The 17,426-nt window shown below is 40.0% G+C and overlaps 1 protein-coding gene across 1 annotated transcript in view; it reads right to left on the bottom strand.

Annotated features, from left to right (window-relative positions):
* Window positions 1–10,994: 10,994 nt before the first annotated feature.
* Window positions 10,995–17,426, bottom strand: part of PTH2R (parathyroid hormone 2 receptor) — a 122,760-nt gene continuing 116,328 nt past the window's right edge. Inside the window, exons 15-19 of the mRNA XM_062579353.1 lie at window positions 17,077–17,143; window positions 15,675–15,769; window positions 13,847–13,985; window positions 12,228–12,269; window positions 10,995–11,372 (exon numbers count right to left, since the gene is read on the bottom strand). Coding sequence (XP_062435337.1) covers window positions 10,995–11,372; window positions 12,228–12,269; window positions 13,847–13,985; window positions 15,675–15,769; window positions 17,077–17,143 — 721 coding nt within the window. The remainder of the gene's footprint in view (window positions 11,373–12,227; window positions 12,270–13,846; window positions 13,986–15,674; window positions 15,770–17,076; window positions 17,144–17,426) is intronic.

The following is a 17,426-nucleotide window of genomic DNA, read 5'->3' as shown; positions in this document are numbered from 1 at the left end:
CCTTATAGACTAGTTAATAACAAATGGATCTGGTCTTCCTCCAGAAGAAATACAGCTTTGTTGGAGCTGTAACTACATTCAGATTCAGTATAATAACCAGGTAGCATATTACAAGCTAAAATGGATGCAAAGCAGACCTTATCCCAGTCCCGTCTGTGGCTCCAGTATAAGGGACTAGAGAACCAGGCACACTGGTTCTGTCAGTCTGCCAGCCTGCAGTTGAATTCTTAAAAAAAAAAAAAAAAAAAGTCTTCCCTATATACAACGACTATATCCACCCTTTCTCTCACTGTACAAAATCGTTGCTCTGCCTTGCCAGTCACTCCACTACTTTTTCCACCCCATTTTGTTTGCACTCTCCCCAGCTGTTTTAACAGCTTTCATCTCCCATTTGTTCCCTTTCCTTGGCTTTACAACATCCATCTCGCCACCCCTCTAAATAGAGGGCTGCCAAACTTCTGTTCAGATCCATTTCCTCCAAGAACCTTAGTAATTTCTCATTCCTTTAGGTCTCCCCTATTCCTGCACTTCCCCCTTTAACATACAGCAGTTAATGCAGGGTTAGCTACCATCTTTTGTAATTATATTGATCACTGAACTTGAGAACTCACTGAATGAACAGGCTTTGGGCATCTCAAAAATTTACCTGTTGATAAAGACATATCATTATGTAGATGCCTATTGCAAAAGTAGTGTTTTCCAACACAAAGCACAAACTCTTTTCTGTAAACATACCAAGACAATCAGCAATATATTCAAAATAAAAGAATCAAGTTAATTGCAGAAAATTGTATTAGGACTTGCACAGTGCACAGTGAACACAACAGAAGTATTTCTGCAGTTCTATTAATGCATTTCCCAGCATTGCCTAGAATCATATCTCAATAGTATGGGGACTAGGTGTTAAGGATCCCTGGAAAATTGTCAGATGCAATTACCTTGAAAGGAACACACTCTCGTGCACTTCTGTATTTTTTGAGCTGATTACATTTCCTGCATTTTGCAAAACACTAGAGAACGAGAATATTTTCTGCTCCCAAACATGCCCACATACAAGCTATAATGCAGATAACAGAGGTTTCCTTCCAGAAAAGCCTTTACAGTTCCTTTGTCTTTGCCCATATATTTCACCTATAATCTTTTTAATTTTCCCTAAATTGGAAGCAGGAAGCCTGCTTGTACTCTTATCATACACTTCATAAGAGGTGATTTTAGCATTGCAGAAATTCAGAATTAGCACTTGCTGCCTCCTCCTCCTCTAGGAAAAAGGGGTTTTCATGCAGAGTCAAGTCAGAGATGGACAAAGTTGAACTTTTCAGGAAAACATTTACAAAACATGTAATCAAGCAGACAGCTCAAACTAGCATTGCTTAAGTCATCTTATGCAAAGTCCATAGTACTAAGGGTGAAAGACTCATGGATATAACAGGCAACAGTCTGCTTATTCTGTAACATCTCACTAGATGGACAGCAAGATTAGGCCACAGCACATACAAGGCATTTATTCATCATGCCAGGAAAAAATCTCTTGCAATCCATGGCTTGGTTCTGCCTGCCTCCCTGGGCTTATTTACTCTAAGACCAAACCTACTGTGCCTGTTTTCCCACTCAACATGATCCCATGATCTCTGCTCTCACACAGGGCCAACCCACTTTAACCTGGATAAAGTAACACTGGAAAGCTCACATCCCCTTCCTCCTACTTCCCAATACATCAAAACGAGCTTCAACTTGTTCCGCTGCCTCCTACTTCGTATTGCTTATTTGGATCAACTCTTTCATAGAGAACAGTTTACAGCAGCGCATAAGATCAAACCCATCCTCTATACCACTAATGAAGTATCTAGACAAACAGAGGTTGGATAGAGCCATTAGTACATTTCAGAACCTATCCTGCTTATGACAAGCTTTCATTTACCTAAAAAATCTCAAGCAACACATTATACATTTCTTGGATTAACTTTTCCCAGACAACACATTAAGAATCTAATGTCATGGCCTAGACCATCTGCAAAGGATCAACCTTAGGCATGGTATACCCTTGCAGGCTGATAGGCAAAATGCTGGCAGCCTCCCTTGCCCCATTCTCAGCATTGAGCCAGTAAACATATACCTCACCACTCAACCATTTCACCCTCAGTCCCTTCCATTCTGACATGAGGGATTTAAAATAACATGGTAAGCCATTTCCATTGCAGCCATATCATCCTACTCCTTTCTTGGTACCGCATAAACTGCACAAATCAGCTTTAGACTCCCCTTCCCCTCTGGCAGCTAGCAAGGAGGAACATAATCTCCTTCCCTTGATCTCCTCATAGATGGCTGTGGTGGCTCATAGCTCCTACCCAGAAGGGCAAAGCAGCATCTCAGATGGCTGGGCTCCAAGGCAATAGCTCGAGTTTTCCTGCCAGATTGCAGGAGTGCTTAGGGCTCACACCGACCGTGAATTTCTGGGTCCTGAAAATATCAAAAATAAATGAATAAATAAATAAATTCCCCAAAGCGGAAACCTGGAAGCGCTCCCTTCTGACTTCATGCACAACTAAAAATGTAACTTGAACCGCACCTGTTCCTTGAACCCTAGGTCTAACACCTCTATGTTCTGTAACTATTTTAAGTGTCTGCATTTCTGAAGTCTAAGTTTATTTGGCTATTTTGTGTTGCAAATTTGAGGCTGCATTAACTCTGAGGTTACTCAGCACTTCACAAAATGTGTCTAATCCATTTGCCATTTATTCATAACAATAAGAACAGACTGGAAAAGTCAGGTGTGCTGTAGTGATTTATATCCGGCAACTTCCACCTGCGATAGAAGTTACATAAAGCAAAGGGGTACTGACCAACGTGCAGTTCCTCAAAAGTAACATAAGGAACATAATGCCTCATTCATGCCCAAGGAGATCAGACTTTTGAGGCTGAGTAAGCCTAACAGTCAAATTACAGCAAAATCACGCTTCTTCCGTTTGTTTCCAAGTCAGCTTCCTTCTCCTTGATCTGCATGCATCCATCCAAATTGTGTTTCTAAATACACCTGGCTTCTCAGCCTTCATTAAAAAAAAAATACTCTGCAGCTAGCAAACGTTCCATAGAAAGCTCACCATGCAGTTTGTCACACATCTGCTCTTCTACTCTATTTTCCTACTGCAATTTCAATTACTGTTCTGCTCAGAAATGAGGGCAGGGAGGAAGGCCTCCTACAGATACCTTCCGATCTCAAAGTTTTGGAGTCATCTCAAGTCCTTTCCACACAGGAAGCCTTTCAGCTCTGCAGTATCTGTTGCATTATTTTAGGGTGGTCTAATAAGTGCCTTCCTCTTACCTACCACACCTAGCCAACAGCTTCTGCTGTGATGACAGAGAAGAGCAGAAGCTGCTGCTGGGAGGGCTGAGAGCTCCTCCCAAAGGAACGCAGTCTTCTGCACCTCCCTGTAGGTAGGCACTGCATCTGGGAGCAAACTAGCCAAAAAGATCAGCTCACTATCATCATCTTCCTATTCATATAGGTGTTAACTCACCTCTTGGGATTAACAGCTTTATTTAATCATATGGCTGCTCCTTACCTCATCCCATTCTGGTGTATTATTACTGTGTAATTAATATACTCACCAAAATAGGCCTTTCCCTCCGTCAATATAAATGGAGACTACCACCTTAGCAAAGGATGGTGCCTTCTTCATTCTGCCACAGACTTTGCCATGTAGGACAAACCATTTGTTACTTTGTATCACAGATAACCATTTCTAAAAGAAGAGTAAGAAGACTTACCGTACAGATGTGCTGTTGGCTTAAATTTTATTGAATATAAATGTGAGATAAATTAATTATAGCATTGAAAACAATGTAAAGTCCTCTAATAAATGTATTAACCTTTCACAGGTCTGGGAGCAGAATCTGTCTGCTCACATCTGCCATGACAGAGAGAATAGGCTGAAAACAGGTAGGCAGAGCTCCTTTACCTCTGCTCTAAGGCAGTGATCTGGTTGCATACGTGTTGACAAGGGGCTTGAGAAGAACAGAGCTCAGTACAATTTATTAATTCATCTATACCATGTGAAAGAGAACATGAGTGAAAAACAAAGTCCCCAGGTATGCACAAGGTATCCCAGCCCGCACTCAGGCTTGTACCCTCATACATTCATCAGCAGAGGTTTGCAGCACAGTTAGTGGGGAGCCTGGTCCAAGGGCAGGCTGAAATTCCCACTTCACTCATTTTTCATTCAAATTCATACACTGAAGTGTTGTTATCATTTGCTTTTAGCTGGGAAAGGCATCTCTGAACAGGGTGGTAGTGCTAATACGCCTCCTGAGTTTTGACCTGTGGAAAGCAACTGTCTCCAGTCCTAGCTAGTCTGCTTTCCAGCAATAGGAGGACTATTTATACCCTAGAAACACAGTTGAAAACAACCAACATGAAGGCCAGGTTGCATGAATGGGACTTTTGCCAGTAAGTACACAAGAGGAGTTTTTGAATTCGAAGACAAGCACAGTTGTTTACTAGAGCTAGTACTTCCCTTCCTCCTCATAAATGGCTCCAAATTTCACAAAAACTTCTTCATTCAATGGGCTTAACCTCAAGTTTAGGTTCAAAATTCTTCTGTTTTGGACGGAAGGCAGGCTCTATTATCTTGGCCTATACAGTTTCCAGTATACTACTTTATGCCTCTCAATCTTTCTGTTCTTTCAAACTTGCCCTTTCTTTCAATTTACTACTTCAGTTTCAGTCTTACCTGGTTTTGGTTTTTTGGTTTTGTTTAAACTGCAGTGGTGGTATTTCGTTCATCCTCCTCTCAACTTCTTTGTTAGCTTTATATACAAAGCATCACAAAACCCTTAAAGCTGAAGACAGGGTTCCTCTGTTTCTAACATTCAAAACACACCCTCCTGTAAAAATAACTTCCCAATATGGTAATTGCCATTAATCAGCTTTTGTGCTTCTCTCACATTTTTCTGCTATTTACACACTTGCCATTTTCCCATAAAAGTCATCCTCAGCACTTAAAAGGTCAGGTTGTAATTGCTAAACGCAGGTAATTGCTTCTTCAGAATGGCACTAAGCTGAGATTTTGCAATTCAGTTTGTATATTTACATGTTAAGCCAGTTCTGTCATCCTAATAGCACTTACTGCAACAACTCTCCACAAAGCTTTACTCTTGCTCCCTGGGGCTTCTCACAGCACAACTCCTGCCTGCCTATACTGGGACAGCTGAACTATCTCCTATGTTTAACTTTCACCTCAGATATCCTTTGCTTTGGAAAACATGTCTTAATAACTGGAACAAGTGCATGCACAAAGCATACATTTTTCTGTGCCAATATGGTTCAGGGACAGGTTAAGCACAGCAATACAGAGCATCAGGTAACTAGGGCCCCATGGGCCACCATCAGTGTACTGACAGTGGCTTGTACCAAGAGGCCTGCACAGTTCCTCCCACACAGTTGCTTGGAGGCAACTAGTGATCTATGAGGTCTGGAAGTGATATGTAGCTGATATGCAGAATCAAACAAAACATAATTTGAAGGTAACCTGAGAGTTGGCAGTTACCCAAATAAGCTGAGAATCAGTATCTCATTCACTGCTCAAGAACAGATCAAATTATTCATGGCACCCAAATGCATTAATGAGCACACACACCCCACCATTGCTCACTTCAAAGTCATTTGAAAAACTACGTACTATGAACTGGCTAGCGCTGGTTCTTGTTACACAGAAAGCAGCTAAGAGAACTGCCATTTGAGAGCCCTGTAGTAACTAAATTTTTGGAACTAATGCTGAGAACACAGCACATACCAGCTTGTACTGATGACTAAGTACATAATAGCCAGAACATTATATAGGCCTTCAATATGCAGCTGCACAGCCCCAGCTCTACAAAATCTACCTGCAGAGAGCATACAACATTCCACAAAGAAGGTAAAAAGGGGAGGAATCTTTACACAGCCATTTATATGTCTGTCTCTCAAATCAGCTAAGCATGCAGTAGCTTCAATCAGTTTGAAGCCAGTAGGAAAAACAGGAAAGTTGCATCTAGTACCAACTGTAACAGCTTGATACTACATTGTCATTGGACAAAGTCAATCATGGCCCAGGTAAAGCACGTCACAACTTCTGGTGTCATGCTTGTTGCTTTTAAGATGTCTCTTCCAGTGTGAAGAGACAATTTCTTCGTATGCAAGGTGTGCAGGAACTTTGTATTAAGAAAATACAGGTTAGAAAAAAAATTATCGGAAGACTGATAATTGCACTGAGAGGTCCCATATGAATCTCTCCCAGCAAGTCTACAAGCTGGGAGATTAAGAAAAATTTTTTTTTAAAAAAAATCCCAGAATGATAAAGCTGAGCTACTATGTAAATCAGTTCTTAAAAAATAAAGATGCTGCCAGCAGAGGAAAGGCAATCAGAAGTCTTCAGTTATCAGAAATCAGCTGACATTTCTGCTGAAAATGGGAGATGCAGAAAGAGCCTACCAACTTTTACTTGATTAGATCCTGTAAACTAAAGCAGCAAGAATCAGATGTGTCTGGTTGAGCAATTAGCCTTTTTCCAAGACAGTGAGAACAGATTCTTTACTTTAACAGGCTTTTAAGACCATAACAGCAAAATAAAAATCACTATCAGATTAGGAAGATGATCTATAACTTGGATTTACCATTAACCACACAGTGGGGGAAGAACAGTGTGTTGGATCTCAGTCTCATGTCATTATCCAAAGCTTATTTAGCTTTGCATCTGAAAACCTGTTTAACCCACCCCCCCAACCTGTTTTAGCGGTTGTGTACCTACAAAAAACATATGTGCATATTAATTGTATACATGATAATGGGTGCTGTTAACTTATCCTGACAGGAACATACATTGGTTCTGGATTATTTTAGATGAAAAAGTTATTAGTATCTGAACTAAGAAAACGCCCAGTCAGTTTTGTCTGTTAATTAGTGTAGACATTAGGTTAAATAAATACATTTCCCTTTCTGCTTATCTTTACTGAAAGGCACCAATAGCACTGATCCCTCTCTAGGGCACTGTAAAGATTTACTACAGAAAACAACCTCTGAAGTCTTACCTCACTTCTGAAGATTTAACATATGCCGACTGTTTGAGAGCTCAACTCTAGAGCTAAGCAGGACACCAGGCTTCAGAGTTCTGAGATTTTTGCCATGTCAAAAATTTTCCCCTCAAACTACGATAATAAAACTAAATACATACAAGTGTCCATGAATTCTGTAGAATCTGCAAAATTTTTGCTCAAGTGAGTTAAAACATTGTTCCAATAATTTCAAGGTTTTAGAAGAAACTTAAAATAATTTAGATTTCATTCCAAGTCTGTCATTTCAGATCATGAAGGCAGTTTAATTCTGAAAAAAAAAACAACAAAAAACACATTTGTAAGTGTAAAAAAAAAAACTCTGTATTTTAGTATTTATTTCAGCTAAATCCTTCCCAGGAAAAGCTTTGGCTTCATTAATAGCCATTTCTTTCATTGAAAACCTTATGAAAATGCCCAGACAGTTCTGTGAACATGCCAGGCCCAAGGTCATTGTCAACGAAGTGAAGTTACGGTGTAATGCAAAATTCCTGTGTTGAAAACATGCTGCAAAGGTTGGCTACAGTTGTGGTACAAAGCATGCAACATTAGTTCATTATGAAGGGCAGATCTTTTAATCAGGTACACTGAGCCGACTGAAACTTCTCACAAGGGGGGTTCTAATAAGCCACAACTGAGCATGAGGCATTCTCTGTTAGGACATACACGAGCAATATAAAGCATTTTTTGATTGGTTATACAAAGACAAAACCCAAACCCCTTAAAGACGATTTTTGGAGCCAGAACACCACTGTTCATGGTACAGATGTTTTCCCTCTCCTCCCCTAAACACCAGATTTCAGGTTCAGACTTTGTTTGCTTTGTTCACCACAAGAAGAGATGGAATTTCTTTCCCTTTCACATTCAAAAACAGCTATTTAAGGAAAGCCGCATCTTCCTACATTATTATATCCAGGAGAGAAGGATGGTATTATCCTATGTACCACACTACGCAAGGGCAGCACTTGAACACACTGACTAATCAATATTGCGTGCTGAGACTAGGGAAAGCAGCAAAAAAGTGTGGAAAGTAACTGCAGGATGAAGTGCATTTAACATTGAAGTAGCTAAGAGCCTGATCCAAAGCTTACTGATGTCAGCAAACTCCTCTAATTCCAGTATTCTACAAAACATTTAATGCTCAAGCACTAAATCAAACACTGCAAAATCTCAAACCTAGAATAAATTTTGTAATAAATGTAATATAATAAATAATAATGTAATGAATAAATGTAATAAAACTCCCAAGAGTTTTCTTTGGGAAATCCGTGCTCATTTAAATTCCCCTCTGTAACTTAAAGTATTGCACCTAATATACAATGCTTTTTAGATGCCTCTATGAAAATCTGAGCTAGTTAGCATCATGGTTGATGCAACTGTTCTTCCATATCTCTAGTCGTGACACTTCATTCTTACTCTAGACTGGTGGAGATTCAACACCTTAGGGGGGAAAAGAAAAAAAAAATTCATAATCTCTGGAAAGAGATTTGCTAGACTCACTGAGGCAGAAAGCACAAGTAACTTGCCAGAATACAAAGAATATAACAAAACAGCAACAAAAAAAGGAGACTTAACATGTTGTGTAGAAGAACAAATCCTCCCAATAAAACATGTCAACAAGAGCAGGTGAATCAGCATAATTGACTCCTGAAGTCATTTACTACTTGACAGTATCAACTCTATTTCACTCTCCTGTGGAGAAATGAGATAGGAAATATAACTGCTGTGGAAGCCATAATACCTCCTTGAGAGGACTAAAAATGCAATTAACAAAAAGCATACTGAAAATATGCTTGTTTTTTTTTTTTTTTTTTAATGCCTCAAGAGACAGAAAAGTTGCAGCTCATGCTAGTGTTTTCAACATACACTAAATTCACAGCATTGTTAGATATTTAATCCCATTTTTTAGGTTCAAATTAGCAGGAGATTCCACCTTTCAAACAGTTTTCCCACAGTCACTGTTCCCCCTTCAAGCTTTGCAAAATGATACAGTTACTTTACAACATACTGACAGCTTCCAGCTCTCATGATTCAAAAATCCTCTGTGAATATTTCACTATGAAAACAATTCCAGGGAACCTTACCAGGTGTCACTCTCCCCCATTTCACTACACCTCTCTTCCAGATATTCCAGTTCCTCTTCAACATGTGGTTATCCTTGTGCCCTGGCTTTAAAATAGGATGGAAGGCTGAGAGATTATAGCCACCTGATTAAAATCAAGGGGTCAAAAAGAGGAGCCACCAAACTTGCTGTGGACAAATCTTCTGGTGATTACTGAACATTTCACTTTGGCTCCAACCAGATCAAAACAGATCAACCATCATAAATCTGAGAACGTGTATGAGTGGAAGAATTACTCCAAACCTGGGGTTTCTCAAAGTCCTTCCTTTGCTCTCTAATAGTGGCTAATGTTTTTGACTTGCTGAGCCTATCTCATCTCATCTCATTTGCTTTCCACACACTCACACTTTTTTTCTGTGCCTGCAGCAGATAACCTCTGAACTTAAGTACTGCTTTTCCACCTGACACCACAGGTTGTTAGAGGGCATCCTAAAATAAAGAAAGAAACATACAAATAAAAAAACACGAAGCATATAAGCTAAGCAGAACTGGTAGCCCAGAGGGAAGTAACTGGAGACAACTGAAGCCCACAGTTACTCCTGGAAGACCCAACTCCCAATAGAGAACTCCATCACTTACAAACCTACAGATACTCATCTGTGCCAGTGAATTAATTTTATTTCTGTCCACAGGCTTGGCCAACAGCAGTTAAGACACTGACAAGGACTTTGGTATCATCCCTGGTTCTGTTTTTTGGCAGTGGAACAGCGCTAGCTCCCTGTAAAAGAAACTCATAGATCACAACCTTGGCCAGTACATAACTGATTTATTAGGCACAAATATTTGCTGTTCAGTGTAGAGACCTTTCAGATGCCAGCCTATGGGATGAAGTATTCTTTCACTATAGCATAAGTAGACTTTACTTGAAGTTGAGTCCTCAAAATGCACTGCTGGAGGTCATGGAAGGTTTCTACATTTCTCTAGCATTCCCACATGTTCCCAATTCACTACAGAATTCACTGACTACACTAGGGACTGTGTGCTGAGAAAATTCAGGGCTCTTCGCACCTTGGATGCAGGGAGTATTTATGCCACCTACCAAAGGAAGCTGTTTGTGTAAGCTACTTCTGTAGCCAATGTAGAGGGCTACACTCCTCCAGGAGGCCCTCAATCATCCACTGTGAACCCTCCTTCCTACCACTGCCAAGAAATGCCTGCAGACACGAGCCTCATAGTTTGGTGTTTTCACACATGTGCAATAAACATCTACCAGCATTTATGTTGAGAGCAAGCTACAAGAACTTTAACAGCAGCATTAGTCAAACAATTCTTAGTTAGAATAAATCTAATGATTCCAAATTTAAGATCAGAGTTCACAAGAAATGGAGGGAAAACCTGCATCCCTGGGATGACGGTCCAAATTCCAAACAATCCCTTCATTTCATAAAGGGATTCATGCCACAATGTCTTTCTTTCTCTTCCTCTAAAAGAAATGCAAGTTGCTATTCTTTGATCCTAAAACATTTACTAAAAATGCCAGATGTTTCTGCTGTACAACACTGAAGAAAAACATAGGCATTGTAGGTCTATAAAGAACATGCCAATATCAGAATAACTGGTGTTATTGTGTATGAAGCCTGTAGAGAAGAATTCACTTTGTGCTTTCAACACTTGCAATCTCGAAACCATTCTGCTTGGTTAATAGCAGCATGTAGAACTGAAGTCCCTGTAAACCAAGCACCATCGGCAACAGAGTCAGCTCAAGAAAGCAGATTGGTACTTTTATCCCATGCAGTGAGATGATCCACCCTATGCTATGTCAGTCAAACCCATCAACAGCCATGGGAATTCACAGCCCTTCCTCAATTCCTCCTCTGATCCCCTCTGTAGAGATATTTTGAAGCATAAGAGCCTCCTTCAGAGATGCATCATCCACCTCTTTCTCTCCACCTTCCTTGTGAACCCAATGCTGAATGCAGTCTTGCTCAGAGTTGCTTCTAACATACCCAGGCAAATTTGCATGTGGCTCACTCTGTTTACTGGTATTTCTGGAGGCTTTGCTGGAAATGAGCAAACGGGAGCTAGCCACCATTTGTGACTGGCTGCTGGTGCTATGGGTCAGGTGGGTGTGAACAGAGCCATATCTGTAATTGCCACATGGTGTCGTCTTCTTCCAGTCAACAGTAAGATTCCACCTTGTCCAAGTCTTCTTGATCTCAGTCTGAACCTGCCAGGGGGGTGGGTGGGGGGAGAGAGAGATTTAACAGTACAGGTAAGACAGGCAGAAGCTTTCAACAACACTCCCTACTGAACATCAACCTGAAACCCCTCTGTCCTTTTATGACTGGCCCTCAGCCTACAAACATCCCAACAGTTCTTCAATGTGGGTATTGTCAGTCACAACATCATTTACAAGACTCTAAAGCCCAATGACATGTCATCACTTACTGGTTGAATCTAAGTCCCTTTAGTATGTCATATGGTCCCTCATTTGGTACTGCTGCAATCTGTTCTGGAGCAAATAAGGAGAATCTCTCCCTGAACTGTTAACCCCCCATGATATATTAGACATTCTTCCCTGTGTGTCAACTCACTCTATATAGTGATGACTGAAAAGGGTCTTTTTTGTGTGTTTTGAGATTGTTTTTTTTGCTTCCTGCTTTTTCATCCAGTTTCTCATGAGGCTCTTTCAACAGTGTTCAAAATCCAGGAGGAAAAAAAAAAAAAAAGGGGGGGGGGGAAAAGAAAAAAAGCATATTTTGCAGTACAGTTATTCTACCCCTGATGCAAGCTGCAGGTACAAACTGCTGTATTTGCTTTATAACCAAGCAGAAATTTAACAAGAAGGTTAGGTGAGCTGTATGCCATCCTACAATCTACTAGTCACATTCTGGAGCACAGGTGATACTGAAGTAGGACTAGGCAGTCCTAAACTCCTCATTCTGGCTGGGGCTGTTCCCATGCCACATACAGCTTCAGGAACCTTGCAGAGATTTCTCTTTATTTTCTTAGAACAGCTTCTCTGTTACTCAGTCCTCCAGGTTTTGAGTTCCACTCCAATAATACGGTGTTCACAACTTACCTCCCCATTGCAGTAACAGTAGATGATAGAAACGAAGAAACCCTGAGGATAATAAAAGTAAGATGTAACTGTCACATGCAACGGTGTGTCAAGTCTAAGCCTCCTAGTTTTATCTGCAAACTGCTTTACGTTTTTAAAACTGTTATTTTACTTGCACCCACAGAAGTATGTTACAACACCAGTGGCAGCAGGACCAGAAGCTGTTAAGTTTTACTTCGAGAGGCAGCAGCTGACCTCACCCCACCATGTCCCAACTCCTCTGGGCCTCCTGAGCCAGAGGTTAGCAGCACCCCACTGTGCTGACTGGCAGCAATATCTCCTCTTGCTGATCATCTAACGACACTCACACTCATGTGGGAGGGCAAAACAGTTTGTAACACTACCATTGTAAAACTGCCAACCTCAACACAGCTGACAGAGACATGGCTCCTAGAAACAGACACCAGCAGAAAGTGACAATGACTACAGTTTTCTGTAGGAGGGAAGGACTGAGCCCGGACACAGACTAAGGTGAGACCCATGCAAGGGCTTCCCACCTCTCATAGGGGCTATGATTATTTCATTTAAAAAGTATTGAATGCTTACATCCTACAGGGAACTAGCCTGCAGGCACTGCCCACTGTCCTCTTTGCCTCTCCAAGACAACAAGCACCAAGGACGGGCTTCTCCTCACACACCTACTTTCTCTCTGGAGGTCCTTCCAGAGATATGCCTGCTCTTCCTTCACTCTTAAGGAATTCTTACAATTTACAGACTTAAAAACTCAATCAGTAAGGATAGTTAACTGCTACATTCTAACATTCTTTGACTGTATACAAGTACCTCAAAAATGTTCATATTTCCTAGGCATAGCCAGGGGCCATCATCTCCTCAAGGAATAAACAAAGACCCTTACCACAGAAGAATGCAAATTCAGATGTTCAATACTTAAACCTGTATATAAATATCATGTACTTGCTGTAAGTGAAATTCTCAGGGGTAAACTCGCATCTTAATGCATGCCTTTTGTTTAAGAAAAAAGTGGCACTGAATTTGTGTATTACACTATCAGGACTTTAAAAGAACATACAAGGGAGTGAGACTCAATATATCTGATAGTTAATGTTACCATTTCATCCGATCTGCTGCATGAGGCAGAGCAAACAATTTAGATCAGATCCACTCCCTCTCCCCCATCTACACCAGACCTGCACGGCTTAGAGAAACCATAAAAATAATGCATGTTTCCAAGAAGAGAGTCAAATCAAGAAATTTCTAAAGCATAGCTCATTTAAGTAGGCCAGTACACTAACAAGGTATGACCACATGCTAATTATGAGTCCCTAAAGAAAATACACACAGTGCCAAAGCTGTAATTTTGTTGTGGCAAACTGCCTACAAAAACAGCATGCTTCTCTTCCCCCTTGAGCAAAGATAAAATAATCAAAGTTTCTTGCTGCTCCAAGGTTTGAAAAAAATAGGTCACAATACACTGCTGATGAAAGCACTATAGGACAGAAAGTTGTGAATTCTTGCAAAGGAGCAGGGCCCAGAGCAGAATAGGGGGAGGAAAAAAAAAAAAAAAAAAAAAAAAAAGCACACACTTAGTGGATAATACAGTCCACTGCTGCCTTGCATACCTGGAAGGAATTGAAGAATAGCTCACAGTGCATGCGGATCTCCCAAGCAAGCCCAGTGAATGTATGTGGTAGGCACACAAAGACAATATAGTGTACTCCAAAGACCAGGATGAGAACCAAGGTGGATTTTGCTAGCTTCCTGCAAAAAAGATAAGAACCTATTTTTATATACATACACATACACATATATATATGTCTAAGAAAGGGTTGCCCCCAGGAAACCACATATCTAAGCTAAGCCTCTTCCTATCCCCCTCCACTCAGCAAACTGACCTCTTAACGTACTTGTAAGAAATCATTTTCAAAGTATTTTTGTAATGAAGCCACACATCTAAAACAAAGCATGAAGATTTAGATCTGTTTCTGTTCTCTAAACATACCTCAGCTCAAACTTCATCTACATTAGCTGGTAATCCTTAAGTAACTATTTAGAAGTTCAGGATTCTGGTGCAGCAGTAGACAAATGCACCACTAGTAAATTAGATCTGTGGGGACATCTATGCTTTATCTTCAGAGATCAATAGCACTCTTTACTTGTTTTGGAAGGTCTACAAGCTCATGGGTTTCAGCAGGATTTAGCTAAAGGAAACAGAATATGAGTTTTAATACAAACTGATAATACTGGTAGAGAGCCTACCACAGAAGATAACCTTGAATCAATGGACCGTGAGTTGATTCTGTTTAAGTTATATGGAAGATAAATATACCAATCTGTAACTAAGGACTTCAGTTTCCAGAGGGAAAAATGTCAGCAGGGAAACAGCAAGTAAAATCAACTGAAGAGCATAAGAACTTGAATGAGGAAGTGGCTTTGAAATTCTTTAAGTTAAAAAAGCACAAACCATTTACATTTGCCTCCCAAGTAAGGTGAAGGCTATCTGTAGACACGTTCTGGATATAACTTGAATAGACTCTTCATAGGGGTATTAAAAATTAGTGGAGAGAAGATAAAGAATGGAAAATGCAACCACTTCACAAAGAAAGTTGTATTGTGGAGTATGACCACATTGCACACCAAAGATGGTTTGGGATACAGCAGAGACCAGATTCTTCCAGATCCGAGAACCTCTCAGTGAAACACACCTATTGCCGTCCCTTCAAAACAGCAGTGCCCAGTCTCTCCTGTGGCTAGCAAACTTCCTTGCCTAACACATAATAGCTTGTGAACATGATTCCTCACCTATTTACTCTATTCCTCTGTACAGAATTTTCTCTCAACATTCTATTAAAACACGTTCTTAAATTCTGATGAGAACCTAGTTGAAGCAGTTACAAATTTGGTGTCAGAAGAATCGAAAAGTGAAGTATCATTATCTCAACTGAAGGACTACCACATCCATTCCCTCAATCTATACATCAGAACATGTATTTATTTGTAAGACGTATCACTTCTATTACGTATCTGAAAGAGGTAAGCTTTACATAATGACTTGCATCCAGAGAGATGCTGACAGCTTTCATTAAGGAAGAGTAAATTGTTGAAAGCGTATTTCTGCAAAAATCACACACGAGTTTTTCTGTGTGGGAATAGTCCTAAAATTGTTTTAGTTTAGTTTTAGAAATACCCACAGCTCTAAGCAGCTGGTAGAACAGGACTAGTGCAAGAATATCACATCCTCTACAGCAACAATGAGGTTAAGATTTTGCACTTTAGATCTTACAGCACAGCAACCAGTTAACCTTGGAAGTTCTTCAGAAACTGTATTTTAACCACAAAGCTGATTTAGTCTTCATAAAGACTTCTACATGACTCATGCTGTATTGAAGAACAGTTTTTACCTAGAACTACTAGAGATCTAGTTTTTAAAATCCTGTCCAGAAGACGTACCTATACTGCTTTCTTGTGTCATAGCCAACAGCATGCGTCTCCCAAATTTTAGTTGCCAGAACCCGTACAGTATTCAGGAACAAAACGAAGTTCAGCTATAAAATAAAAAAAATTGCAAAGAGAAGAAACAAACCGCATTTAGTAATCTTGCCAATATTTTTTCAAACCTCAGTGTACAGAAGAGATTTTGCAGAACAGCAAACTCAAAAACAGACACTTACCAGCTGGAAAAGGGCATTACTGTGCTGTTGTTTCTTCAAATTTATGCCTTTCCTCTCAAACAGCCTAAAATGGTTAATAAATAAGGCCTGCCTTCATGTTCAAATACAAAGTGAGCTCTTGTTAATAAAATTCCTAAAATCCGTGCACCAGGCTATTCTGAAAAGGAAATTTTAACTATGTGGAGGGAGGGGGGGAAGGATTTTTCCTGACTGCAGCCAGTGTTTCTGCAGTGGTAAACAGATGCAAAAATGAAGAGGAATATGATAGACTAGAAAAGTTTGTTTCAAGTTTATTGTAGCAAAAAGACAACATGTGGATATCCTACCAACAGGACTCCTTTAGCATGTAACTCTGCAATAATATACCATACAAATACAACGTGTGTTTTAAAATATTATCCCACTTCACTGTGTCACATCACACTCTAGTAATCAACTCATTTATCTCTAGTGAGAACTTTCCTGCAATAAAAGCATCCAACACACACAAGAATAAACTATACCATATATAATAAATTTTGATAATGTGGACTTGCAGATCCATGAAGAAAGAGCCAATGCACAGTGCATTACCTTATCATCTAAAAATGACCTCAAGCAGATTCTACAGTTAAAATGAAGAAATCACCACCATACTCCTTGTGGCACCATACTCCGTACTCAGGATGCTGACAACTCACCGTAAGGGCCCTCTACACATATGCATGCACACAAAACACACACTGAAGTTATCAACCATAAGAAAGTGAGATTCAGACCAGAAAGAGGAGTAAACACTAGAAGGCGTTAAGTTGTACAGAATTTGAACCAAAAGATCACTGGAATTGGGCTAATAATAAATCTTCGGTTAGATTGTTAAGACTTCACTTAAACTAATTCTCAGCTTTACCTACATGGTGCACTCTTTTCATTCCTAGCAAGAATCCGAGTACAAAAAACACTGGGAATTCAAGTGACCTGTTCTGTAACCTGGGTGCAACGAACTGATAGAGAATGTGGGCAGGTTATTCCATAATTCTGGAGGCAACGAGTGACATCACCTTATTTGTAAGTGCACCCCTTCAGGTACTGCAGAATACAGTCCCATCATTTCCTAATGTAACTCATCTTCCCTAGCAAAGTCAAGAAACTTTTTTAACACACACACACACACACACCAAGAGATGTGTATAAAAACCTACCCCAATAGCTGCTAAAATTGGTGCTTGATAAATCCATTTGATCTCTCCAGCACTCAGCTCCCAGCATCTAAAATTGCAAAAGAAACCTAACAGTTACTGACAACATAATTAAGCAAATTACTATTCTAAAGCTTGACCAAGAATAGCCCTTTTCCATCACTGAAATCACGTGAAGTAGTGTGCTTCCCAGTCTGGTTAGCCAAAAATTTCAGGAAGAGTAAGCTCTCTCACTATTAACAAAGTCTATACTATCATCTTCAAAATGAAAACAGATGTCTTGCACTGAGACAAGCAATTCCTTTTGGCTGGTGTCATCTCTTGCTGGCATTCTTAAATACTTCTAAAGCAAA

This window comes from Rhea pennata, chromosome 6, assembly GCF_028389875.1.
Source record: "Rhea pennata isolate bPtePen1 chromosome 6, bPtePen1.pri, whole genome shotgun sequence".
Classification (NCBI taxonomy): domain Eukaryota; kingdom Metazoa; phylum Chordata; class Aves; order Rheiformes; family Rheidae; genus Rhea; species Rhea pennata.
The sequence above is the reverse complement of the archived record's forward strand: the minus strand, read 5'-3'. Positions and strand labels throughout refer to the sequence as shown.